At 43.1% G+C, this 27,169-nt stretch overlaps 1 protein-coding gene across 2 annotated transcripts in view; it reads left to right on the top strand.

Annotated features, from left to right (window-relative positions):
* The first annotated feature begins 1,803 nt into the window (after window positions 1-1,803).
* The window catches only part of BRWD3 (bromodomain and WD repeat domain containing 3), a 55,585-nt gene continuing 30,219 nt past the window's right edge, over window positions 1,804-27,169 (top strand). For both annotated transcript variants that reach the window (XM_070951666.1, XM_070951665.1), the window contains exons 1-18: window positions 1,804-1,871; window positions 1,981-2,039; window positions 2,170-2,199; window positions 3,754-3,813; window positions 9,684-9,834; window positions 11,596-11,694; window positions 13,599-13,759; window positions 14,145-14,366; window positions 14,895-14,995; window positions 16,187-16,257; window positions 17,724-17,824; window positions 19,314-19,354; window positions 21,237-21,341; window positions 21,765-21,918; window positions 22,289-22,423; window positions 23,025-23,153; window positions 24,402-24,627; window positions 26,004-26,171. In XM_070951666.1, coding sequence (XP_070807767.1) covers window positions 1,841-1,871; window positions 1,981-2,039; window positions 2,170-2,199; window positions 3,754-3,813; window positions 9,684-9,834; window positions 11,596-11,694; window positions 13,599-13,759; window positions 14,145-14,366; window positions 14,895-14,995; window positions 16,187-16,257; window positions 17,724-17,824; window positions 19,314-19,354; window positions 21,237-21,341; window positions 21,765-21,918; window positions 22,289-22,423; window positions 23,025-23,153; window positions 24,402-24,627; window positions 26,004-26,171 — 2,044 coding nt within the window. In that variant the 5' untranslated portion in view covers window positions 1,804-1,840. The remainder of the gene's footprint in view (window positions 1,872-1,980; window positions 2,040-2,169; window positions 2,200-3,753; window positions 3,814-9,683; window positions 9,835-11,595; window positions 11,695-13,598; window positions 13,760-14,144; window positions 14,367-14,894; window positions 14,996-16,186; window positions 16,258-17,723; window positions 17,825-19,313; window positions 19,355-21,236; window positions 21,342-21,764; window positions 21,919-22,288; window positions 22,424-23,024; window positions 23,154-24,401; window positions 24,628-26,003; window positions 26,172-27,169) is intronic.

Genomic DNA, 27,169 nt, shown 5'->3' with positions numbered 1-27,169 from the left:
TATCCAAAAAGTCATGGGAACATAAAGTGGAAAAAGTTATAGAAAATGAGAAGGTGAAGATCTTGTGGGACTTTCGAATACAGACGGATCGTCACTTGGAACACAACACGCCAGATATCACAGTTGTCGAAAACCGAAACGTACAATTTATTGACATCGCGGTACCAGGAGATGCCAGAGTCGAAGAAAAAGAACTGGAAAAAATCATGAAATATCGCGACCTGGCCATCGCAACTACACGGCTATGAATGAAACATGTCACAGTGATACCCATTGTCATCGGGGCACTTGGTACCATGTCCAAGAATTTTATAACATACATCAGCAAATTGCATCTTCCTGCAATAACACCAGCGGAACTGCAAAAAATTGGGCTACTCGGAACATCATACATCTTAAGAAGGTACTTGGTTGATATCTAGGACATTGGCAGCAACCCGTATCAACCATTAGCACCAGTCAATGGTATTTGTGACGCATTTTTAAATGTCCAGTTGACTGAGTTTCATGTTTAATGAATAAAAGAGAATAATAATAATAGTAATAATAATAATGATGATGATGATGATGATGATGATGTACTTGGTTGATACTTAGGACGCTGGCAGCAACCCGTATCAACCATTAGCACCTGTCAATGATGTTTGTGACGCATTTTTGAATGTCCAGCTGACTGAGTTTCATGTTTAATGAATAAAAGAGAATAAATGATAATGATAATGATGATGATAAATAATAATAATAATAGTAATAATAATAATGTACTTGGTTGATACCTAGGATGCTGGCAGCAACCCGTATCAACCATTAGCACCAGTCAATGGTATTTGTGACACATTTTTAAATGTCCAGTTGACTGAGTTTCATGTTTAATGAATAAAAGATAATAACAATAATAATAATAATGATGATGATGATGATGATGATGATGATGATGTACTTGGTTGATACCTAGGACGCTGGCAGCAACCCGTATCAACCATTAGCACCCATCAATAATATTTGTGATGTTTTTGAATGTCCAGCTGACTGAGTTTCATGTTTAATAGGAGAATAAATAACAACAACAGCAATAATAATAATAATAATAATAATAATAATAATAATAATAATAATAATAATAATAATAATAGTAATAGTAATAATAATAATATTTTAAAAAAATTAAAATCCAATTCCCCCCCATACATATATCATCCTGAGGGAAGAGGCCAAATGGGGGGCGGGTCTCGAGCTTTTTCCTCCTGCCCCGGCCTACCTCACCGGGCTGTTGTGAGAGGGAGGGAGGCCGCCACCGCCACCGCCCGTCCCTCCCTCCCCGTCAGGCCGCGGCAGGGCAGGGCAGGGCCGGGCTGGGCAGGGCCGCGGCGCGAGCGTGGCTGGGGCGCAGGCCGCGGCCTCTTTCCCCGCCTCTTCCGAGAGCGGCCTGCCCGCCCGTCAGGCTTCGCCCGCCAGGCCCGCTCGTCGCCCCCGCGCGGCCGGAGGCTCCCCGAGGCTCCTCCGCCCGAGAGCCCCGCCGGCTCTCCCTCACGACGACGCCGACGACGCTTCTTCTGCTTCTTCTTCTTCCTCCTCCTCCCGCAGCCGGTGGGAGCGCGTCGCCGGGCGGCCCGTCCCGCGGCCAGCGGAGCTCCATGGGGCCGGCGGCGCGGCGGCGGCGGAGGGCGAAGGCGGCCGCCCAGACTCCTCGCCCCCCTCGCCGGCGGCGGCCGTGAGAGAGAGAGAGACCGAGAGAGAGAAGAGACCGAGGCAGAGAGACAGAGAAGCGCCGCCCGCTTCGGACCCTCCACCGCCGCCGCCGCCCCTCCTGACGGGCCTGCGGCTCCGGGCTGGCCGGAGGATGGCGGGGGCTCCGACCCAGCTGGAAGCCGGTGAGGAGGGAGGAAAGGAGGCTGGCTGGTTGGTTTGTGTGGAGGGGGGGGGCAGTTGGGGGGTCTTTGGGTCTTGGCCGGCCTTCTCTGACCGCCTCTTCGCCCGCAGAGCTCTACTACCTGATCGCCCGCTTCCTCCAGTCGGGACCTTGCAAGAAATCGGCCCAGGTGAGGGGTCCCGGGGGGTGGGGGATGGGAGGGGGAAGGAAAAGAATGGGGTGCCAGTTGGGGCTGGGGTCGCGGACACCCCCCCCCCTCTCCTCACCCCTTTGTCTCACTCTCTTTCTCCTCTCCGCAGGTGCTGGTGGCCGAGCTGGAGGAGCACCAGGTAAGGGAGGCTAAAAATGGGGGTGGGGGTGGGGAGGGGTCCTCCCCCCCCCAAGGAGTGCCTCCTTGTAAAGGGAGGGGGGGTCGTCCTGATGTGGGACCCTCGGCTTAAAGCTAATGGGGGAGTCATCCCCCTTGGGATTCATCCGGATGCGGGACCCCTGAGGTCGTGTTTTATTCCTAATGGGAAGGGTCCCAAATCCGCGAAAGGACCTCCTTTTTCTCTCTCTTTCTCTTTCTCTTTCTCCTTCTCCTTCTCCTTCTCCTTCTCCTTCTCCTCCTTCTCCTCCTTCTCCTTCTCCTTCTCCTTCTCCTCCTTCTCCTTCTCCTTCTCCTTCTCCTCTTCCTCTTCCTCTTCCTTTTCCTCTTCTCCTTCTCCTTCTTCTTCTCCTCCCCTCCTCCTCTTCCTTCTTCTCCTCATTCTCCTCCTCCTCCTCTTCCTCTTCCTCTTCTTCTTCTTCTCCTCCTCCCCTCCTCCTCTTCCTTCTTCTCCTCTTTCTCCTCCTCCTCCTCTTTCTTCTTCTTCCTCCTTCCCTCCTCCTCCTCCTCCTCCTCCTTCTTCCCACTTTCTCCCTTCTATAAAATGTTTGCGCATCTTTCCTGCATCTCTCTTTCCATCTATATAAGATGTGTGCATACAAACATGCACACATGCATGAGACCATGAAGAACGTGGGTTCCCCCCCCCCCCCCCAAGGTTGCCTGTTGGGCTTCATCCAAATCATTGGACCTCTTCGGCTTTTCAAGACCCTCTGGAATTTTTTTCTAGATCTCTAGATTGACCCTGCTCATTTCTGCTATGGGATTGTTAGGAGGTGGATGGGGGAGGCAGCAGTGGGATAGAGGGTGGGAAAAAAACCACTCCCCCCCCCCTTTTAACCAGGGTTGGTTGGTGGGACAGCCTTTGTGTTGGTTCTCACAGGGCAAAGCCTTAAGAGGGGTTGACAAGGGATTAGCTCCATATGAATAATAATAATAGTAACAGAGTTGGAAGGGACCTTGGAGATCATCTAGTCCAACCCCCTGGGTCACGCAGGAGACCTATACTAGGGATTTGAACCGCCGAACTGCTGACCTTTCTGATTGACAAGCTCAGCGTCTTAGCCACTGAGCCACCTAGCCAGGCTAGGAGACCCGTGTGACACAAGCCAAGTGCAAATTCAACCTTTGGGTCCAGAAATGGTTCCTAGATGTCTGCTTTGGATGGGGAGTTACCCCGTTCAAAAATCAAGCGCAGGCGGCCCTGGGGAGACATTCCCGTTTGTGAAGTAAGCCAAGATGTGGTTGGGTTTTGATGGAATGGCCTAGGAGGACCCTTCCTTTGTAGCTGCAGTTCCTAGCTTGGCATATGTGGCAGCTTATGGACTAAAACCATAGTTTCAAGAAAGCGCAGCTGCATCCAATGTGTAAATGCAACCTCTGTGTATATCATGGATTAGCAAAAACCTTAATTTTGGGGTGGGGTGGGGAGAGAGAGAGAGAAGGGATTTGTTTGACCTTCCACTTCGCACAGTATTTCACAGTGAGCCAACTGTTTCCCCCTCCTCTTTGCTAGCTGATCCCGAGGCGCTTGGATTGGCAGGGAAAAGAACACCGAAGAAGTTTTGAGGATCTGGTGAGTGAATATTGGCTTTTAAATTTCTGCATTTATTTTACTGGTGGGAGCTGGCTTGGGATGGAGAGAAGCCTGTTTGTTTGTTTGTTTCACAGCTGCAGTAGAAAATCTGGAAAAAGGAAAAGTGTGTGGATGTTAGGAGTCGGTTGTTGGCTGGTTTGTGGAATTTTCTCTGTGTGATTTTTATTTTTTTCCCTCCTAAGAAAATCTACCATCGAGAAAGCAGGGAGGGTTATTTGAGGGCACGTACAAGAAGTTTCAGCCCGGACCAATAGTGCTGCGTCTATCAGATAGGACTTCCTTGTGGGTGATGAGAGGTGCCAGCTGATTGGTTGTATCTTTCAATACAGGAACCGAGGGAAGGAGTCGTTTTTTTTCTTCTTTTCTTTCTGTATTAGTAAGGGAAAAAAAATATTATCCCTTTTCTCCACAGACCTGTCATGTTAAGAGTTATAAAGAAAACCTATTGAGGGAACGGTGATATTTAGTCCACATTTTAAGTCTGTTCAGGGCCCTGATGACAAAACGTAAAGGAATTTTTAAACATAACAATTATATCTTGCTTGCAGAGGTGAGAACACATATATAATTTTAAATGAAGAAAACTCCTGTGTTTCCTTGTGAAATAAGGGAGTCGTTACCCCAATTAATACAAAACAAGTAATAGCAAAATAAATAAATAAATAAATGTCTTTGATAGAAAGTTTTGACTGGAATTTGTTCATTATAGCTTTTTATTCCGGTAAAAGAATAATACAGAAATAGGGTTCAGAGACAGCTATTCCCTGAACACAAGACTCTAATGCATTGGTGCAGATTAATTTTGCTAGATGCAAAGTATGTGGGATGACCTTTTCAGTTCCGATTTGAAAATCAGCTGCACAGTAGGTGAATACTACTGTACATTTGATACAAGATAATCAGTATACCACAATTGTTTATGCTTGTGTTTTATGGTTACTTCAGTGGGAATACACATTCAGTTGTAGCTTTTTTGCTGTGTTTGTGTGTGTCTTCAAGTCATTGTTGACACTTTCCTACACAAATTCTCTGCAGTTTTCTTGGCAAGATTTTTCAGAAGTGGTTTGCCATTGCCTCCTTCCCAAAGCTGAGCGATAGGGACTGGTCCAAGGTCATCCAGCTGGCTTTGTGTTTAAAACGAGACTAGAACTCACGGTTTTCCAATTTCTAGCCTGATACTTTAAACACTACACCGTACTGGCCTTCTTTTTTTTTGTAGCATGAATGGCTGTATCAGGTGCTTTTATATAAATTGGGAACACCTGAGAGTAGGATAGGAGAAAATACTAAATACTATTGGCTCATTGTCTGTCTACGTTGATTCCATAGGCTTGGTTTGTTTTGAACACTTGTAAGGAAATAGTTCAAAACCCGGAATTTTTGTATTTTGTGTGCAGGCATTTATCCATTCAGATCAATGGTAAACGAAAATACTGAACACCTCTCCTGATGAGTGCTTGTGAGCTGGATTAGGGATTTTGCAATTTTCAGTCTTGATTTTCCTTAGAAAAATATTTACATTCGTACTCTTTAACTTTCAGTTTTATTGTCATAGGCCAGAAGACATGCCTGTCTATGAAGTAATTTCCTTTATCTCAAAGTGTAAATACAGTGGAGAGCAGAGTGAAATTACTTAGTCATTCAGAATAATCCCAGTTTTATCCTGCAACTGATAATTTCTTAGAAAGCCAATATTAGTTTGCATATTTTTTCCCCCTGAGTTTTGGGAAGTTTCCAGCATGTTTATTATGGCAGCTTTCTTTTGACATTACTGCTGTTTAAATAGGGACAAAAGTTGGAATAATAATGGATATAGTTCCTAGGAAATAATCTCTGTGAATAGGAAGATGAAACCTTACTTAAAACTTGATTTGCTTAATTGTAATGGGCACTCTTTTCCTATTTGCCCTTTCTAATATAATAGCCTGTTTGTTTTAATATTTCATACCAGTATTAAACAATTGAAATAAGCCAACACAGTTGGAAGATAAAGGTAAGATTTGTGAAACTGCATAAAGAATTGCAGGTTTTTCCTCTCATTCTAATAATTTATCCTTTTTATTCTTCTTTTAATCAGCTAAGACTGAAATGATTTTGAATACATCTTAGATGAAGTATAGCTTTTAAGACTGTAGCCCTTGAGCCCCATTAATCACAAGAAACTTGTAAAAGTACTTAGTGTTCTTCTTCAGTATGACTTCTCACGATTCCTTTGTTTCTTTTCCTGGTTTGTATTAACATTCCCAAAATCCACATCACTGCCATGCTAGCTGTTGCCAATGAAGAGTTTAAAAACATCACCTCCAATTCCATCCACACTTCCACTTTTATAATCTGAAAAAAAACTTGACTAACAGAGTAACTTTTGAACCTGAACAAGATGAGCACCAAAGAGCAAATCCAATTTGCTGTACATGCTTGCCTGCTTCCCAGCTCAGTTAAATTAGGAATAAAACTGCCATAAAGCAATGATGGGGCATTGCTTGCAGAAAATGTAGATGGCCTGAGAAGGCACTCTGCTATACTCTGGTCACCAGCTGAATAATAATGGACACTGTTCCTAAGAGGTGTGAAAATGCCCTCCCCTTCTTTGTGGTTGCAGCTGTTTTTACAACACAAAGGAGCTTTATTATTTTGTTAACCCCCTGCCTTTAGCCAAGATACTTTGCCACCTCCAGCTCTCTTAATGTCCCTCCATTAACACCTGTCTGCCAGCATCAAGTAGTTCTTAATTTACAAATGAATTGCATTTATAACATTTGGCTGTCCTAGTCTGTTTAGGAGCTTATTTATTTCTTTATCTTACGGCACTTCATATTTCAGTAAAAAGAAACACGGGGGTAAAATACAAACCATTGAATATAAAATCTGATCTTTTTAACAGGAAACGTACATCTAAGTTGCAAATATAATTCTTACTTCATTTCTTGCAGCCAGGAAATCAGCGAAATCTCCATTATAGGCTCTGTTTTGATACTCTTATCACTATGTGTTAAATAGTTTATTTTTCAGCCCCATAGTCACAATTCGGTGATGGTATTTTGTCCTATTTATAGAGGGCATCTGAGCATCTGTCACAACCAGTGCAAATTCGGTTCAGTGTTGTCCCTATTGACCAGGGCTGGTCAAATCCAAATCCATTTTTCCAAAATGCAGGGAAAGCTTCCACATTGCGTTTTTAGACGTTTATTCTGTATATGAGAGAAAGGGACCGGCTCAAGTCTGCATGATGACTGAAGGCACATTTGCGCGGGGTCTCCTGGTCCAGTGATTCATGAAATACATGGACGTCTGGTCTTTCTTTCTTTCTTGGCTGCCTTAACTGTGCTTTGAATGAGATCGAAATCTCATCTCTATGGATACTTGGGAAGTTGCGGAAGGCCGAATTCGACCAATTCATACAACATAATGCATATAATGTGTCTTTTTAAAATTTAATTTGCCCTGATCCTTTATCTAACCTCAAGTGAGCATTGGCTATCCTTTTCTTCAGGAAAGAATGTTAGGAGAACTTTTCTCTGGTTATGTTACTGTTAGTTACTGCATGCATAGATTCCAAGTGCCTAATATAGGGGTCAGCAACCTGCAGCTCTGGAGCCACATGTGGCTCTTTCATCCCTCTGCTGCGGCTCCCTGTCGCCAGTCGGCTCCACAATTGATAGGGCTTTCGGTTAGGACAGGTAGAGGAAAAAGGATGCCATACTAGGAGGAGACTATGGTGGGAGAATCAGATCTCTGGCTGGCAGAGGAAAAAGGATGCCGCACTAGGCGGAGACTCTATGGTGTGGGAACCGGACTTCAGGTCGGCTCCAGAATTGAACAGGGGGCTTCCGGTTAGGACGTTTGTGGCTCTTTGACTGTTTAAGGTTGCCGACCCCTGGTCTAATAACTATTAAAGTGTGTGGCCTGTCTCTTAAGTCTGCCACCCGAGGTAAATTGAACCTGTAGCAAAGAGATCCAGCTGCAAACAAATCTAAAGCACTCCAGTAAATGGGGAGCAGCCATTTGGGACCGGCTGTCAATTTTGGGAGGGCGAATGAAAACCCCCATTACAGGGCAAGATAAGAGAATAATTCTTAATTCAATGTTGAGAACCAGTGGTGTGTTTGGTCCTGCCCAGCCCTGCCAAGCTGAGTGCCTTTCCCAGATTTGCGCAACAAACTGAGCATAGCATTGACTAGCTAAGAGTGTTATACAGATAGTCTTCGATTTAGGACTACAATCGAGCCCAAAATGTCTGTTGCTAAGCGAAACATTTATTAAGTGAATTTTGCCCTATTTTACTATCTCTCTTGCCTCAGGTATTAAGTGAATCACTGCAGTTGATAAATTAGTCACCCGGTTGTTAAGTGAACCTGGCTTCCCCATGGACTTTGCTTGTCAGAAGGTCGCAAAAGGGCAATCACATGACCCCCGGGACACTGCAACCGTCATAAATATGAGTCAGTTGCCAAGAGTCTGAATTTTGATCACGTGACCATGGGGATGCCACAGAGGTCATAACTGTGAAAAATAATTGTAAGTCACTTTTTTCCAGTGCCCTTGTAACTCTGAACAGTCACTAAATGAACTGTTGTAAGTCGAGGACTGCCTGTATTTGCACAAGAGGGAAGAAATAGCATAATATAAATATGTTCCTTTCTGCTTTGTTATTCTGATTAAGGTATAGAAGTGAGCCAGTGCAAGAGGAAGGGGTGGGTGGGTCACTCACAAATATTAAGAAATGTGTAAGTACATGGAGAAGTACAGGCAATTCTTGTCTTACAATCATTGATTTAGCGACCATTCGGAGTTACAACGGCAGTGAAAAAAGTGACTTACGGCTGCTTCTCGCACTTACGTCCACTTTAGCATCCCTTCCCCGCCGGCAGTCACACAATCAAAATTCATGTACCTGGCATCCAGCATGTATTTGCGACAGGTTGTGTTCTGCCCCAGCTACGGACCCCAAAGAACGCAGCACACACAAAGTCTGTACAAACCTTAGTTTACTAAATTAAATCAGTCTTTTTCAAACAAAGACTGTTAATTAACTTTCTTAACAGCCTACAAGAATCCAAAGAATAAATAATCGTAATCTTACTATGGTTGGCAGAAAGCCCAGAAGCAATTTGCAGGAAGCTGATAGAACTAAGTTCAAGATGAAGGAGAGTGAACGAAGTTGTTCCCTGCAAATTGCCTCAGTCCTTCCTTAAATAGGCTCAGGGAGTGGCCAATTAGCCCCAAGCCTTACTCTTGAGGAGACTTCCTCCTGAGGAGCCACTCCTGCCTTTTGGCAGCTCTGCGCGCCTGTGCATCGAGAAGAGGCTCCTCCTCTTCGTCCTCTTCCCTTATGGGAGCTTCTGGAGGTTCTGAAGGCCCTGGCTGAATCCCTGCCTCTGGCACCACATCTTCTCCAGCCTCCTCATTGTCTGACTTGAGTGCCAGCTGCACAGGCTGCTGGCACAGCACCACACCAACCTCCTCGATGTCGGAATCAGCTACTAGCTGCACAGGCCGCTGATGGGCCACAACAGGTTGCAACGTCCTGGGGTCACATGGTCACCATTTGTAACCTTCCCTTCGGGGCTTCTCATCAAGCAAAGTCAGTAGAGAAAACCTGATTCTTTTAACAACTATAAGATTCACTGCAATGATCCGCTTAACAACCATTGCCCAAAAAGTTCGTAAAATTGGACATTTCTCTCTTAACTGCCTTGCTTAGCAATGGCAATTCTGGCCCCGGTTGTGATCATAAGTCGAGGACTACCTGTAATGCTTTCTACCTTGACTTCTCTTTGCCTCTCTCAAATTAAGATTGGACGTAAGCAATGCCTGCTCATAATTTTTTTTTTTTTTTAAATATTCAGGTAGCAGCCAATGTTCATATCCCCCCGGATTATCTCCTCAAAATTTGTGAGCGAATTGGACCTCTGTTAGATAAGGAGATCCCACAAAGTGTACTCGGAGTGCAAACTTTACTAGGAGTGGGACGGCAGTCTTTACTAAGGGCAGCCAAAGGTAAGACATGGTTCTTTTATTTATATTCCATCTTACAGAGGCAAGGAAAACAACTTGCAGACAAAGTCACGTACAGATAGAATAGAACGAACTGCAGGCTGTAAACAGTTGAAGCATTATTTTTAACTACATCCATCTTCTGACAAGTTAATAACAGTGTAAATAAATGGGTAAATCAAAACCTTAAAAAGGTATGGAAAGGGGTCTTTTGGGAACATGGATTTTCTGCCATGTCTTGGTTTTTGAAAAAGGAACTAAAACCGTTTCCTGCAAACAGCTTGACAGAGAAGAAAGAGATGGGAAGGAGCAGGAAAGAGGTACTAGTGTTGATAGTTTTGAGCAGGAAAAAAAAGAATAACTGGACTACAGAGGCCAAGTCCTCTGCAGGATTTTGACCCACTCTTAGTGGCCTTAGGGGAAAGCTCCACTGTTTCTGGCTCCAGAACAGGGGTGAAATCCAGCAGGTTCTGACAGGTTCTAGAGAACTGGTAGTGGAAATTTTGAGTTCAGAGAACTGGCAGATACCACCTCTGGTTGGCCCCAGAGTGGGGAGGTAATGGAGATTTTGCAGTATCCTTCCCCTGCCACACCTACCATGTCACGCCCACCAATCCACACCATGCCCACCAATCCACACCCACAGAACCTGTAATAAAAAAATTTGGATTTCACCACTGCTCCAGATGCCATTAGATGCGTCGTTGCTCCTGCCAGTTATCTTCGTCAGTTGGAATCAACAAACCGCCAGAAAGCATTTTTGCTCACACGGTGCCATGCGCTTCCATTAGCAATCCTGTACGGCAAACATAAAAGGATACATTGACTGAAAGATTCTGTCCCTGAGGCTCAGGAGAGGTGGAGACTGTGGGTCACATATTCCTTAGATGTTCCTTTTACACAGAGATTAGGAGAAAACATTCTGCCAATAAGTGCTAGGTATCCTGGCTGCTCCAACACTACCTATCTTCAGTGGCTGCTTAAGGATGAACAGTCTATAACCGTGATGGTGAACCTATGATATGTGTGCCACAGGTGGCACGCATAGCCATATCAGTGGGCATGCCAGTTGAGCATTGCGCGCCGGCCAGCTAATTTTCAGGCCTTCTGGGCCCACCAGAAGTAGGGAAACAGGCTGTTTCCGGTCTCCAGAGGGCCTGGGAAGGCTGTTTTCACCCTCCCCAGACGCATAGAGAGGATCTGGAGCCAGGTGAGAGAGAAAACGGGCCTAACAGACCATCACGTGCCAGAAGCAGGGAGAGGAGGGGGGGTCCTGCACGGGCATGGTGCATAGAATTATGGATGTGGGCACACGCGCTTGCTAACCTCCCCCCCACCTCCTGGCACGGGATGGCAAAAAGGTTAGGCATCACTGGTCTATAACTACAGCACAGGTGGCCAGATTCTGCACAGCAGCACTGGGGATTCGTCGCAAACACTTGTCTTCTCCACCATAGTTATGTTACGTAACAAATATGGCAAACCCTTTGCACTGCTTAGTCTTTTCCCTTTTAGCGTCGAACCTACAATGGGCCACACAGTTTATGGATTGTAATTGTAGTATAGTTAGTCGGTATATAATTGACAGACTGGATTTTATTATAGATTTTAGGTGTTATTTACTATTTTATACTAGAATGTTTAATTGTATATTTAATGAGCGTTTTTATTTGTTCTGGTCTCTGGACTAAGACTGTAATAAATTGATTGATTGATTGATTGATTGATTGATTGATTGATCAGCTCTTAATCCCGTTTGCACAGAATGCAGGCACACGGCCTGGAAGGGTTCTGCATTTGCAGCCCTGCATCGGGGCAGACCTCCCGAAGTCCCCATAAACTATGGGAGGCCACCAAATGTGGGTAAGGAATAACTTTCTTATATACTAATGTTATATTCCAATATTTTGTTTATTTATTTCTATCTATTCTGCCTTTATTATCTTTACAAATAACTAATGGCGGCAAACGTATCCAACACACCCTTCTCCTCCTATTTTCACACAAAAATATATGTGAGGTGGGTTGAATTCAGAGGTGGGTTTTAGCAGGTTCTGACCAGTTCTGGAGAACCGGTAGCGGAAATTTTGAGTAATTCGGAGAACCGGTAAATACCACCTCTGACTGGCCCCGCCCCCATCTATTCTCTGCCACCTGAGTCCCAGCTGATCGGGAGGAAATGGGGATTTTGCAGTAACCTTCTCCTGGATTGGGGAGGGAATGGAGATTTTACAGTATCCTTCCCCTGCCACACCCACCAAGCCACGCCTACCAAGCCATGTCATGTCCACCAAGCCACACCCACAGAACGGGTAGCACCACTGGTTGAATTGAACATTAGCAATATCACTTAGATTTATATACTACTTCACAGTACTTTATAGCACTCTCCGAGCGGTTTACAGAGTCAGCCTCTTGTCCCCAACAATCTGGGTCCACATTTTACCAAGCTTGGAAAGATGAGTCAACCTTGAGCCAGTCAGGATCGAGCTACTGGCAGTGGGAAGAGTTAGCCTGCAAATGCTGCATTCTAACCACTCCGCCACCACGGCTTCCTAGAGAATGACTGGCTGAAAGTCACCCAGCTGGCTTTCATGGCTAAGGCAGGACTTGAACTTATGGCCTCTGGCTTTCTAGCCTGGTACCTTAACCGCAGTAGGCAAACTTTCAGTGGATCAGCTTGTAAATGGTGGTCTACTGTTGCAAAGCTAAAATAAAAAGGATTTCTTTTTCTCTCCTCTCCTAATAATGAAAACATGGCTGCTATTTTAAGACAAAGGATCCATCATAATTTTAGGATTGCAACCTGGAACAGAATGATTAAATGAGGACAGTGCTTCATTGTAACTTCAACTTAGATACCCAAATTCAGGCTCAAAAGAATTTGCTGGTCATCTGAGCGAATAAACATTACTGTGTGTTTGAGAAACAAACACAGAGAAATTTCCGCATTAGCCGTGTTTTTCTCTCTGGATAATTCCCTAAATTGCTGGTATGTCATTGGGCTGTTGTGTTCTACATTAACCCTGCAATTGGCCTTTCATCATTTGTTAAAGCAATGGCAAAATTTTTAGATAGTTCCACTTTGGAAGTTGCCAAAGATAATTTTTTCCCCCTATGTCACCTCTTTCCCAAAATGTTCCTAGAGCAGATATTTAACTCAGGGCTAATTCTTACCCAGGCTAATACTCTCTTTTACCGATGGACAGGAATAGACCATTAAAATGAGGTCGATTAAAGAAAAGTATTATAACAGATTAACAGAGTTGGAAGGGACCTTGTAGGTCATCTAGTCCAACCCCCTGCTCAAGCAGGAGACCCTACACCATTTCTGACAAATGGCAGTCCAGTCCCTTCTTGAAAGTCTCAAGTGATGGCGCTCCCACAACTTCCGAAGGCAACTTCTGTTCCGTGGGTTGATTGTTCTCACTGTCAGAAAGTTCCTCCTCATTTCTAGGTTGAATCTCTCTTTGGTCGGTTTCCATTATTCTTTGTCTGGCCTTCAGGTGCTTTGGAAAATAGCTTGACCCCCCTCCTCTCTGTGGCAGCCCCTCAAATATTGGAATAGTGCTATCATGTCTCACCTTCTCTTCCCTAGACTACCCATGCCCAGTTCCTGCAACCGTTCATCGTATGTTTTAGCCTCCAGTCCCCTAATCATCTTGGTTGCTCTTCTCTGCACTTTTTCTAGAGTCTCAACATCTTTTTTTATAGTATGGTGACCAAAACTATATCAGGAGGATAACAGCATTTTTCTCATTTGGCAGTGACCCTAATAGGAGCCAGACAGTTGACTGGATATGGACGTTTCAGCCATTTGTTCCCAACATCTTTTTATCAACACATCAAGATGCACAAGAGAATTCTGGGCCATTTATCATCTGTGTATTGTATAGCGTTTGATCGTGCTGGGAGACGAATTTTCACTGTGAGTGGAATAGAACTGAAATGTTCCATTGAATAATTTTGCTATGCTATTTTTTAATAGCTTCTTGTACTGGGGAGTTTTATTTTGAATTTGTAAAATATGTTTTCTGAAATTGGGTGGCGTGCCTGTATCATTATTGGCTTCAGAAAGCAACTTCCATTAAAATGTTTCAAATACAGGATCCTACAAATAAATGTTATTTGTTAGTTACTCTTGACCTGTAGAGTCTTAGGGAAAAAGTGTTAAGACTTCGGGGTTTGAAATGGTCTAAATGGCATGGGGTTTCCTGCTTGAGCAGGGGGTTGGATTAGAAGACCTCAAAAGCCCCTTCCAACTCTTTTATTCTGTTTTTGTTTTTATTTTGTTTTTTTGCATGAAACATTAGGGTTCAGATGACTGCTTGGTGAAAATTTGGGCTACTGATAACGGGCGCTTGCTTTCAACCCTCCGAGGACATTCAGCTGAAATTTCTGACATGGCTGTCAGTTATGAGAATACCCTCCTTGCTGCAGGCAGTTGTGACAAGGTGGTCAGAGTCTGGTGTCTTCGAACGTGTGCACCAGTGGCGGTGCTCTTGGGCCACTCGGCTTCCATTACTTCCATACAGGTGAGAGAAGGAAGGATTTCCTAAACAGCGAGAATTAAAACTGCATTTCTTTGCTATATCTGGGTTAATAATCTTCAAACGATTTTTGGCTTTGTCACCTCACTTGCTCTTTGAATATTCTTGTCTGATCTGTCAGTTTTCTTAATATAAAGTAAACATAAAGGTAAAGGTAAAGGTTTCCCTCGCACATATGTGCTAGTCGTTCCCAACTCTAGTGGGCGGTACTCATCTCCATTTCAAAGCCGAAAAGCCAGTGCTGTCCGAAGACGTCTCCGTGGTCGTGGCCGGCATGACTAAACGCCAAAGGCGCACGGAACGCTGTTACCTTCCCACCAAAGGTGGTCCCTATTTTTCTACTTGCATTTTTTACCTGCTTTCGAACTGCTAGGTTGGCAGAAGAAAGTAAACATGGTCCATATCAAAACAGTAACTTTTTGTTTGGCAGATGGCCGCTGTTAGATTTTTGTAGAAGTATATGAAGAAAGTATTTTGCCTGTTTATTACATCTTTTGTTCTTTTGATTTTTAGTTTTCCCCTGCAAGAAAAGGAACAACTCGATACCTCACTTCTACTGGTGCTGATGGAACAATTTGTTTCTGGCAATGGCATTTAAACACAATGAAATTCAAGTATGTTGTTTTATTTAATCTATTCTGCTGGCCTTTGCAACTGAGCAGCAATGCTATATAAATTTCAAGGGGGATAGTAGTATTTATTAGAATCCCTAGAATGATGCGATAAAAGAAATAAAAGATAAAACAACTGTGCATTATAATTAAGTGTAGCATCCATTGAGAATGAAGACAGATAAACAATCTGAATTCTTCTGGACCTTTCTGATTATAACTCATATAAACCTTTCTGCTGAATTTGCTGGCTAAGGCATATGTTAAAATCCCAGATGTCTGAAGGATACAGAATTTCTCTCGGATAAATTGGAAGAATGTGGAAATGGAAAGCATAACTGTTGAGCAAATGAAAAGATCCAGTTTATCTCTTTTATGTACTTTTGGATGGAAAATGCAGAATTGAAATTGATGTCTCTCTCTACCAATTCATTTGGCTGGCATTACATACATTGAGCCATCTGTTTGTCTGAATTTTGGTTTAGTGCAGTGTTTCTCAACCTTAGCAATTTTCAGTTGGGTGGACTAAAACTCCCAGAATTCCCCACCCAGCGTGCTAGCTGGGAGTTCTGGGAGTTGAAGCCCACATATCTTAAAGTTGCCAAAGTTGAGAAACTCTGGTTTAGTGCAACGTGTGAACCAAGTAATTAGATCTTACAGTTGAGACAGATTTCTCAGTCCTGTGACTGAGTCACAGGAGTTTAACTTGACTGCCTTGATCCCATTTGTATATTTCTTCATAGCAGGATCTTACCGAGGGTAAGATTTGCTTTGGGGCTTTTCCCCTGCAAAGCATGGTTCCCACAATTAATTAATGGTCCCTATTCAAATGGAAGCTTTAAATCTTTTTTTCTCCCAGGCGTGCCACATCTAAATGTTAGGCAGAATGAGATGTTTCTGAGGAGAAATTAAGGAAGTTAACAAAAAGACCAGCTAAATTCTTCGAAAGTAACTCTGTTCAGCAGAACTGATCAGCTAATGTACAATCATACTGAAGTTTTATCATTTGGAGTCTTGAGACTCCCAAAAACAATGAAATCTTGATTTCTTAAGGAATCCAGCTAACAGTGTAATACAATCTAGGAATGCTCCAAAGTGAGTTTGTTGATACAGGAAATTGAGTGTAGAATTGCAGGTTTAGTCTCTCTGCATCATCTAATATAAAGTAATTAAAATGTTGTCTCATAACTTCAGGGATCGGCCCGTGAAATTTACAGAGAGATCCAGACCTGGTGTTCAAATATCTTGTTCATCTTTTAGTTCGGGTACGTATAAATAGAAATCACATAGGAATTTGCAAATTGATATCGGGAATACTATATTTTTCAGAGTATAAAACGCACCTTAATTTTTGGGGAGAAAAATAAGGAAAAAGCTGATTGGTGGTTGGATCGGCCTCTTGGAATACCCCCAATCAGCTGTTCCCAGAGGTTAATTTTAGCAACAGGTTCCTTGGTTGTGAGCTCTGTGCCTTGCTTTTTTTTTTTGCTTTCTGCCTCTGAAACTTCTGAAACAGAAAAAACCTCTTTTTCTGACTCTGAAAGCCTCCAAAACAGCTTCAGAAAAAAAGCCTCTGAAGCTCTGTTTGGGGGCTTCTTTTCTGAAGCTCTGTTTGGGGGCTTTTTTTCTGAAGCTTCGTTTCTGATGCTTTTTTCAGCCTCTGAAACCTCCGTTTGAGAAGCTAGGCAGGGCTACATTCGGAGTATAAGACGCACCCAGATTTTCATCCTCTTTTTTGGGGAAAAGAGGTGTGTCTTATACTCTGAAAAATACGGTAGGTGTCTTTAAAAAATAAAAAGCAGTGTTGTACATTTTTTTTCATTGCAATAGACAGGAAGCTTTCTAATTGTTTCCAGTCTTCACTGACCAAAATATCCAGCAAGCATTTTGGTGCTAGGAAATGAGTTGACTTTTGTTCAGAGACAATAATTTATAGATGCACGTAAAGCAGTTTGTTACTGAAATAGCCCTTCAGGTCCAGGTTACTGGAGGTACCATCTCAGCCCACTGGGATTGGCTCCTCCTCCTCGTGCGGGCAGAGGAGGCATGCTTTGGGTCCCGTCAGCCCAATTATTCCGGCTTGTGGGGTCTAGGAGGTGGGCCTTCTCTGCTGTTGCTCCTGCCCTCTGGAATATCCTGCTCCTCTCCAATGTGAGGTTGGCCTCAACGTTCCAATCTTTTCATAAGGGCCCAAAGATATGGCTTTGCCAGTTGGCTTGGGGCCTCGGTGGGAAAACAATGCAGTGGAGGTGGTTGATTGAGTAATAACAGATCCCTTGACTATGTAAGTTTTGTACATTTATACATTTATATTCAGCCTTGGAACAAACTGGTTTTGCTAACAATTTACTTTACATGCAAAACTACCTTGGAAAGATCTTCATCCTTGAATGCTTCTAAAGGAGACAATTGCTATAATACGTTCTTTCGTTATTTCCCTTTTTAAAACTAATTAATGAAATATGCAGGTGGCTTTCCTTACTTCCATGGTAGTAGCATTCTAAATGCTAGGCTGATTGGTTGTTTTAAATCCAGTTTTCTCAAATTGCAATAATGATACAGTAATTTTAGGGAAAGATTTTAGGGGAGAGTACAGAATGCTTAAAATTCATCAAATGTGTTGCTCCTTTGAAAAACTAATTGTGAAATCTGGCATGACTGCGTGAACTGCTCCGGATTGAAATATTAAAGATAACTTTCCATTTCTTTCTTTTTCTGATGTTTTTTTAAGGTGGCATGTTTATTGCAACAGGAAGCACAGATCACGTGATCCGAATATATTATTTGGGCTCTGAATCTCCGGAAAAAATAGCAGAGCTGGAATCTCACATGGTAAGGATTAAATCCAAGGAGAAACTTGGGTTTAGTTATTCAGTTTGAAGAGAAGATTTTGGTGTTGTGTGTGAGAGATGCCCCCAAACACACAATTTTAGAGAAGAACTCTTGGGTAGCCTACATTTTTTTCCCAGTTAGAAGAGGCACTTTCCCTGGTTCTTTTGGAAATCTTATAGAAAACCTTTTCTTTTAAAAAATATAACATTTGCTTACCAACGCATGTGTCGAGCTTCTTCAAAGGACTAGAATGCTCATTGATTAGTAAAGAAAGATTTCATGTTATGAGCCATTTCAATCATTGTAAGGTATCCCAGCAAGCTAACGATTCAGCAACTAAGAAAATACGGAGATGCCATGTTTTATAATTCGACAATGCATAGCAACTTTTTCTGATCGAGACATTCTTCCAATACTTGGAATTCAGATCCCAAAATTTCCAAAAGCGTACGCATTGGGGATCCTGGGAGTTTAAATCCACACATTTGGAAGTTTGGGGGGAAGGTTCATGAAGTGTTATTAGAGAGATGACTGATGGTTTATGTGCCACTAGCTTCTGAGAGTAATAAATTCACCAGGTGGCTGGTGGTACTGAAGGTCACAAGGCTGACCATACATACATACATACATACATACATACGTGTGTGTGTGTGTATGTGTGTGTGTGTGTTTAAAGCTATCTGGCTGCACTATCATCAGTTTCTACTGTTGGTCCTAGAATGTTCCACCTGCAAACCACAAATCAATGCTCAGTAATCACGGTCAATGAGTACCTGTGCTAGAATGTAGTGGGTTGGATTCTCAGGTGGGGAGTATGTCCTAGAGCCGTGATGGTGAACCTATGGCACGTGTGCCACAGATGGCACGCAGAGTCCCCTCTGTGGGCACGCACACCATCGCCAGCTGCTCTTCTGGTTTCCGGCGCCAGCCACCTGGTCTCCGGCGCCAGCCACCAGAAAACGGCATGAAAAAACGGCATGAAAGCGGGCTGGAAAACAGGCATGCACAAGCCAGCCAGCTGGTCTTCAAGTTTCCAGTGCTCAGGCACATACACACACAGTCATGCATGCACATTCATGCACAGGCACATGCACGTGCATTCTGGTTTGGGCTCTCGGTGCCGAAAAGGTTCGCCATCACTGTTCTAGAGCAAGAGGCAACTCAGTTTAGATAGTTTGTGTGAAAGAAAGAGGGTAGAGACAGCTCCTCCCTAATGGTTCCCAGAACATGTGCTTGATGTAGATAGTAGTCTGCTTCAGTTTGACAAGATTCTGTCTGTAGGTGTGGAACAATAAAGAAACTTGCTTGGAAGATCTGCTACATGTCATTCCTGCTTTTTGCGGCTAATGCAGTTCAGGATACTTACCTTAATTGGGTTGCATCAACTGTGAGAAATACTTGAGGGAGGAATGGAGCAGAGGGAAGAGATATTGAACAGTTGACTGAAACAAAAGATGTTAATTACAACCATTGTTTTATTATTCTAAAGGACAAGGTTGTTGCTATTCAGTTCTGCAACAATGGAGACAGGTAAGGATTTCTTAAAATGATCTACTAGAATGCTATTTTTCTCAAGTGCTTTATTAAAAAAAAAACTTAGAGTGATTAAGAAGCAGAAACAACTGGAAGGTCCAGTTCTAAACGTTTGATGGTATACATATTCTCCCTACCTTTTGTAACACCTTACGTGTTCCATAAATATTAAACAACCAACGTTCATTAAATGCATGAGCTGTTAAATAATCCCTAAATTAAAATGTAAGTTAGTAATAGATATGGGTAGCTTTTCATCCTTAATTTTATAGTACGTAGTTATTAAATATGCAATTGAATGCATTTCATTGCATGAAGTCTCTCCCTCTCAATCACCCTCCCTCTCTCTCTCTTTCTATCTCCCTCCTTCTCTCCTTCTGTCTCCCTCCCTCTCCCCCCCCCCCCCACTCTGTTTCTGTTATATTTCTAATCCCCCTTGCAGTTTTCTGGAATTCCCAGCCAGTATACCCACAATATGTGGATGCTTAAACTAAACAACAGCTGTAGAAACAAATATCTCCTTAGTTCTAGGTTGCTTCTCTCCTTGATTAGTTTCCACCCATTGCTTCTTGTCCTGCCCTCAGGGGCTTTGGAGAATAGTTTGACTCCCTCTTCTTTGTGGCAACCCCTGAGATATTGGAACACTGCTATCATGTCTTCTCTAGTCCTTCTTTTCATTAAACTAGACACACCCAGTTCCTGCAATCGTTTTTCATATGTTTTAGCCTCCAGTCCCCAATCCTCTTTGTTGCTCTTCTCTGCACTCTTTCTAGAGTCTCATGTAAAACATCCACCTTTAAGAAATGTCAGAGGTTGCTGGCTGCTGCAATCCTCTGGTGATTTATATATTGATATACATTATAGCCCTAAAAAAAATACTTTGTGGCTAGTTCCCAGCTACAAAGCTAACGTTCTTTGATATTAGCTTATATATAGTTACTCGCTGAAGAATGATGGGAAGATTATTGGGTGGGCTTTGAGCATGAAAATGAGAGGAGGCTAACATATATTTAATATAACGTGTTTTGACCGCAGCGAGAATTGTATTTGCACAATACTGGAAAAATGAGGAAACTCCTACAGATGAAAATGTAATTAAAAATATTAGATTGTGCGGAAATGGATAGATTAACATTAAATATAAAGGATAAAGAAGACACAGAATATTTTTAAACTTGGGATTGGTTTTACCAATGGTTAGATAATATAGCTAGAAATTAGAATTGGAAGAATATCACTATATACAAGTAAATATTATTATTACAATTATTATGTATAACTAAATTGACCCAGACAGTACACTGTTTACTAAGCACTTATTTATTTATTTATTTATTTATTTATTTATTTATTTATTTATTTATTTATTATATTTCTATACCGCCTTTCTCCCGTAGGACTCAAGGCGGTGTACAGTCAAGAAAAATATAGACACACAAACATCATAAAATTGCTAATTAAAATTATTACTTAGTTTGGTCAATTAAATAAAACCCAGAATTAGATCACATTTAAAAAATCATTCACATGTTCATATCTTTAGCCCCGCCTGTTGGAACATCAGGGTCTTGAGGGCACGGCGGAAAGCACGGAGATCAGGGATATTCCGTATCTCCGGGGGCAGTTCATTCCAAAGGGTTGGAGCCCTCACAGAGAAGGCCCTCCCCCTGGGAGTCGCCAGTCGGCATAATTTGACTGATGGTATCCTGAGTAGTCCCTCCCTGTGAGAACGAACTGGTCTTATGTATGTTTAAAAAAAATGCATAAATACTTTTTTTTTTTAAAGAAAGAAAATGACAGGAGGCTGAAATGAACACAGATAAAGCAGGGCCTGGCCCAAGCAGCATCGAGTAATTGTTCTTTTTACTCTGAAATGCAGGCTAAGATTTGTCAGTGGAAGCCGAGATGGAACAGCCAGAGTTTGGCAATACCAGCAGCAAGAATGGAAGAACGTAGTCCTGGATATGGCCACTAAAATGACTGGGTAAAAAATCAAATCAAATCAAAAGCTTTTGTTTTTGCTAAGCAGAGATTAAAACCAAGATTAAACATTAGACCAACAATCAAGTAAACAGTACCCCAATCAGGAAAGACAAATGCAGACCAACAATTTAACACTAAACAACAGTCTGACCAAGGAACGGGCAAGAATACTCCCACCAACACTAATGGGGCAAGCCACTACTAAATAAAAATAAGAGCAAGCCCCATTTCGTTCTAGCACTGATGATATTACCTAGTTTGGTAATGAAGCGTCTGCAAGAAAACCATCAAGCCAAGGAACCCACTGGGGTCAACCCTGAGCTACAAATATTCTCTTCTATCGGTATTTTAGTTCAGTATCGATCAATTTATCATTATGGATATTTTGCCCTTTGCTATACTGTTGTAGCTTTAATTTTCCCAGGAACAATGTCCTGTCTGGAGAAGACAAAGTGTCCAAGCTGAAGGTGACTATGGTAGCCTGGGATCGATACGATGCCACTGTTATTACAGCAGTGAACAACTTCCTTCTGAAAGTGTGGAATTCTTCTACCGGGCAGCTTCTCCATACTTTATCTGTAAGTTTTTTTTAAAAAAACTACCCAAGTTGGCTTGTTACAGAGATCGACATTTTAAAGTTCTGTAGGCCTTTCAGACTTTGAAACCCCAGTTGTAATAAATTAGTAACACGGTGAGTCTGGCTTCCCCAGGGACTTTTGCTTTGCAAAAAGCGATCATGTGATATTGGGACACTGCCACCGTCATAAATATGAGACTGTGGCCAAGGGTCTGAATTTTGATCACGTGATCACGGGGATGCTGTAAAGGTCATAACTGGGAAAAGTGGACCTAAGTCCCTTTTTTCCAGTGCCGTCGTAACTTTGAACGGTCACTAAATGAACTGTTGTCGTCAGTCGAAGATTACCTGTATCTTTACCTTTGTTACAGGGCCACGATGATGAAGTGTTCGTTTTAGAGGCTCACCCATTTGACCAAAGGATCATGCTGTCTGCGGGCCACGATGGGAACATTTTCATTTGGGACCTTGAGAAAGGAACAAAAATTCGCAATTACTTCAACATGGTAAGACCTGGCATGGGATGTCTCCGTCAAGTGGGTTGGCTTTTTCACCAGTGGAGAAAGTTACATAAATATCTTAGGCAGGGGTGAAATGCTACCGGTTCGGACCAGTTTGGGCAAACCGGTTGTAAAAAAATGGTACCGGTTCAAGCCAACCGGTGTTTCCGACGATCAGCTGTGACACGCGATTTATATCAGCTAGAATTGTCAGATTTCCTGCTTTCTAGCTAATCTAAATCGTGTGACACAGCGGATTCCTTCCCCCCTCGCTGTTCTACTTACCTTTGCAGACTCGGAAGGCTTCAAAACGTTCCTTTCTTAGCGCTGCGCGGGCACGCCTCAGGCAAAGCGCGTTCTCGGTAGCAGACTTACAGAACAGGTAGCAGACTTAAGAGGATTTCACCGCTGGTCTTGGGCATGCCTTTATTTCTCAGTTGTACATGGCTACTCCTCTAACTAAGGGAACTCTCATCTTGTTTTGAAACTGAGCAAGTCCGGTAGACCTCATTGAGGGGCTTGGTTTGGAAAATGAAACATTTTCAAACGGTTGTAAACGTGCCGTCTTTCTCTTCCCTCCTCTCTCTTTTTATTATTATTTTAACAGATAGAGGGCCAGGGTCACGGTGCTGTGTTTGATTGCAAATTCTCCCCAGATGGTCAGCATTTTGCTTGCACAGATTCACACGGACACCTCTTACTCTTTGGTTTTGGGTGCAATAAATACTTTGAAAAGGTAAGGCTGAGCATTTCTAGAGCTGTTATTTGCACTGGACATAAGCTTAGCGTGTGCATTAGATAATTCAGATTAAACTCTTATAAATATTATAAATGTATGGATAAGCTTAAGCACGTCCTTTGGGCTCTGTTCAAGCCAATAGAAGCTTCCCATAAATTAGCTTTGTCCTTTTTGATTTGTGATACTTGTAATACCCTGTTTTCCCAAAAATAAGACATCCCCTGATAATAAGCCCAATTGGGCTTTTGAGCGCATGCGCTAAAATAAACCCTCCCCAAAAATATTTAAACGCAGAGTTGGAAATCAGGTAAGATGGCAAGAGAAGCCCCATCTTGCTCCACGCACCCCAAAATAATAAGACCTCCCCAAAAATAAGGCCAAGCGCTTATTTTGGGGTTCAAAAAAATGTAAGACAGGGTCTTATTTTCGGGGAAACAGGGTAGTTAACATAGATTCCTTCCCCTGTTGTGTTTAGAATACGTTGGATTGCAGGTCACATATAATTTCTGCCAGTCATACCTTAAATAGGTCTTGGAAATAAATGGGTTATGAAAAATAAGTACAATATAGTTCTTTCTCCTGAAGAATTGATAGGCTATTACAGTGATGGCGAACCTTTTCGTCACTGAGTGCCCAAACTGGTGTGCACACACCAGCGCATCAGAAACCCAAAGACCAGCTGGCTGGTGTGCATGCGCTCCGGCACAGCACCCGCACGCATGTGCACGTGCGCACGTTCCGGTTTGGGCACTCGAAAAGGTTCACCATCACTTTCCTAGGTGAGCAGAAGCAGAAGAACCCACAGAAACCAGTAGAGTAGCTTCTGGTTTGGCGTTGCGGCGAGACAGTCGGGGAATTAGCGGGCTCCGTTGAGCTCCGCGAAAACCCAGACTGACGAACCGCTGCCGTTGGGTCTTCGGACCAGAACCGTCCTGCAGGGACGGGGAAGAAAGAGAGGCACCTCGGAAGACCAAGAGGAACAGGGAAGTTCCTCGAAGGTCAGAGGAAACTCTCTATTACTTGGTGGCGGGGGATCTCAATTCTTGTAGTATGTGAAACTGTATACACTTTGATCAGCCATTCTTAGAGTCCAACTCTCACATGCATACAACATTAAAGGGAAGACTATTGCTCTGTTTTTTATATTCATAATAATAATTATTATTCTATCTATCTATCTATCTATCTATCTATCTATCTATCTATCTATCATATATATATCTGCACTCTTTGTGTCTCATGTAGATTCCAGATCAGATGTTCTTCCATACAGATTATCGGCCGCTGATCCGTGATGCTAACAATTATGTGCTCGATGAACAAACCCAACAAGCCCCACATCTCATGCCTCCCCCCTTCTTGGTAGATGTGGATGGGAACCCTCACCCCACAAGATACCAGCGACTGGTGCCCGGGCGGGAAAATTGCAAAGACGAACAACTTATCCCTCAACTGGGCTACGTAGCAAATGGTACAGAATTTCTAACAGAGCTGAAATGATCTGGTGGCGGTGGGGATACTTACCACATCATCTAGGCCTCGTTGGTGGGACGGCCTGTGAAAATGGCCCAGAGATTGTAACATGGTTATTGGTTGTCATGATCCCAGAATGGTAGTTTCTTTAAAAATGCCTCTGTACACTTTGTACATTTGGAATGCAATACACGTAGCCCTCGACTTACAATCACAATTGAGCCCAACATTTATTTTATTTATTTATTTATTATTGCGATTTATATGCTGCCTTTCTCCCGAGGGACTCAAGGCGGCTTACAAAATGACAATTTCCGATACAAATCACAATAAAATAAAATTAAAATCAACACCCCAGTTAAAACAGTTTAAAATTATAACAGTGTACATCCAAACTGAATTGTCAAATCCAAACGGAATTATTTTGCTAAGCAAGAAATTTGTTAAGTGGGTTCTGCCTTATTTTGCAACCTTTTGTTGTGGCCCGCTGGCGGCCAGCAGAGCTGGCAGCAGAGTCAGACAGTGAGGAAGTTGGGGAGGAACATGGGCCAGTCCTGGGGGCTGGGAAAAGCTCGGACGAGGGCTCTGCGTCGGAGGCTGAGAGGGAGCTAGACAGCAGTGAGGCAGAGGAACAGCTGGAGCCCATTCCCAGTGTGTGCATGCACAGAGCTGCCAGAAGAACAACTAAGAAAGCAGGGTCGACTTGGGAGTAAAGCCACACCTTGGAGGTGATTGGCCCCTCCCATAGGAAACAAAAGAGGAGTGAATGGGGAGGGGGCTTTTGCAGGAAACAATTTGTTCTGTGACTCTCAGAGACTCTGTACCACGTTTTGCCTTGTATTGCGCTTGGAAACTAGTTACGTGGCAGCTTGCCAAGCGAGATAAGGTCTGTGTTGATAAATATTCCTTTGAAAAACTGTTTGGACAGGCCTTGCTGACTGTGAATAAAAGGAATTCACAGTCGTGTAAATAAAACAGGTTTTGCTGGGACCAAGACTCTGCTTCCTGCTTTTTAAGGGAGCCTAGGTCAGAACACCTTTCTTGCCAAGTTGTTAAGTGAATCACTGTGGTTGTTAAGTTAGTAACACGGTTGTTAAGTGAATCTGGCTTCCCCGTTGTCTTTACTTGTCAGGAGGTTGCAAAAGGGGAACATGTGACCCCCCTGGGACACAGCAACGGTCATAAATAAGCCAAGCATCTGAATTTTGATCACGTGACCATGGGGATGCTGCAACGGTCATAAGTGTGAAAAATGGTCCTAAATCACTTTTTTTTTTCAGTGCTGTTCAAAGGGTCACTAAATGAACTGTTGTACGTCGAGGACCAGCCGCCGCTGGTTCCTCTCCGCTTAATGCTATGTTTGGTCTCCCAAAGGCGATGGCGAAGTGGTGGAGCAAGTGATCGGACAACAGACCAACGATCAAGAAGGGAGCATCCTGGATGGGATAATCCGGGAGCTACAACGGGAGCAAGACCTGAGAAGGCTCAGCGAAAGTGAAGCGCAGCCGAACCCCCCGCAGAACAGATTGCAGTCTGTGCACGGTAAGAGTCCCCTCCTCTTGTCCTCCTGCGAGAATGTGGGAAATTGCAACTTTCTCCACTGTCCTTTTAATAAAGCAAAAACGGTAGAAGATTTTTTGGGGGGAGGGGGGCGGTTTAGCTCGGTGTGTTCTGATTTTGAGAGGTCTTTGGTGCTTTCTGAGCTTGGTGGTTTTCTTGCAGACATTTCATTACTCAAACTAGATAACTGCTAGCCCTGATGATAGAATAGAATAACAGAGTTGGAAGGGACCTTGGAGGTCTTCTAGTCCAACCTCCTGCTTAGGCAGGAAATCCTAAACAACTTCAGACAAATGGTTATCCAACATCATCTTAAAAACTTCCAATGCTGGAGCATTCACAACTTCTGGGGGCAAGTTGTTCCACTGGTTAATTGTTCTAACTGTCAGGAAATTTCTCCTTAGTTCTAAATTGCTTCTCTCCTTGATTAGTTTCCACCCATTGCTTCTTGTCCTGCCCTCAGGTGCTTTGGAGAAAAGCTTGACTCCCTCTTCTTTGTGGCAGCCCCTGAGATATCGGAACACTGCTATCATGTCTCCCCTAGTCCTTCTTTTCATCAAACTAGACATGCCCAGTTCCTGCAACCAACCATTCTTCAAATGTTTTAGCTTCCAGTCCCCAAATAATCTTGGTTGCTCTTCTCTGCACTCTTTCTAGATTCTCAGCATCTTTAAGGTACCTAGTTTGATGGTATCTAGTTGGGTATGAAACGTCTGAAAGATTGACTCAAGATCCAGATGGATCTTGACAGACTTGAACACTGGGCCCTATCTAACAAAATTAAATTCAATGTAGAGAAAAGTAAAGTCCTACACTTAGGCAAGAAAAACCAAAAGTACACATATAGACTGGGTGAAATGAGGCTTAATAGCAGTAATATTGAGTGGGATCTTGGAGACTTAGTGGACGACCAGTTAAATATGAGCTAACAGTGTGCAGCAGCAGCAAAAAAAGCCAATGGAATTCTAAGCTACATTAAC

Source organism: Pituophis catenifer, unplaced genomic scaffold, assembly GCF_029215685.1.
Source record: "Pituophis catenifer annectens isolate HBS135680 unplaced genomic scaffold, rPitCat1.0.hap2 SCAF_11, whole genome shotgun sequence".
NCBI classification, from domain to species: domain Eukaryota; kingdom Metazoa; phylum Chordata; class Lepidosauria; order Squamata; family Colubridae; genus Pituophis; species Pituophis catenifer.
This window is presented reverse-complemented; position numbering and strand designations above follow the sequence as displayed.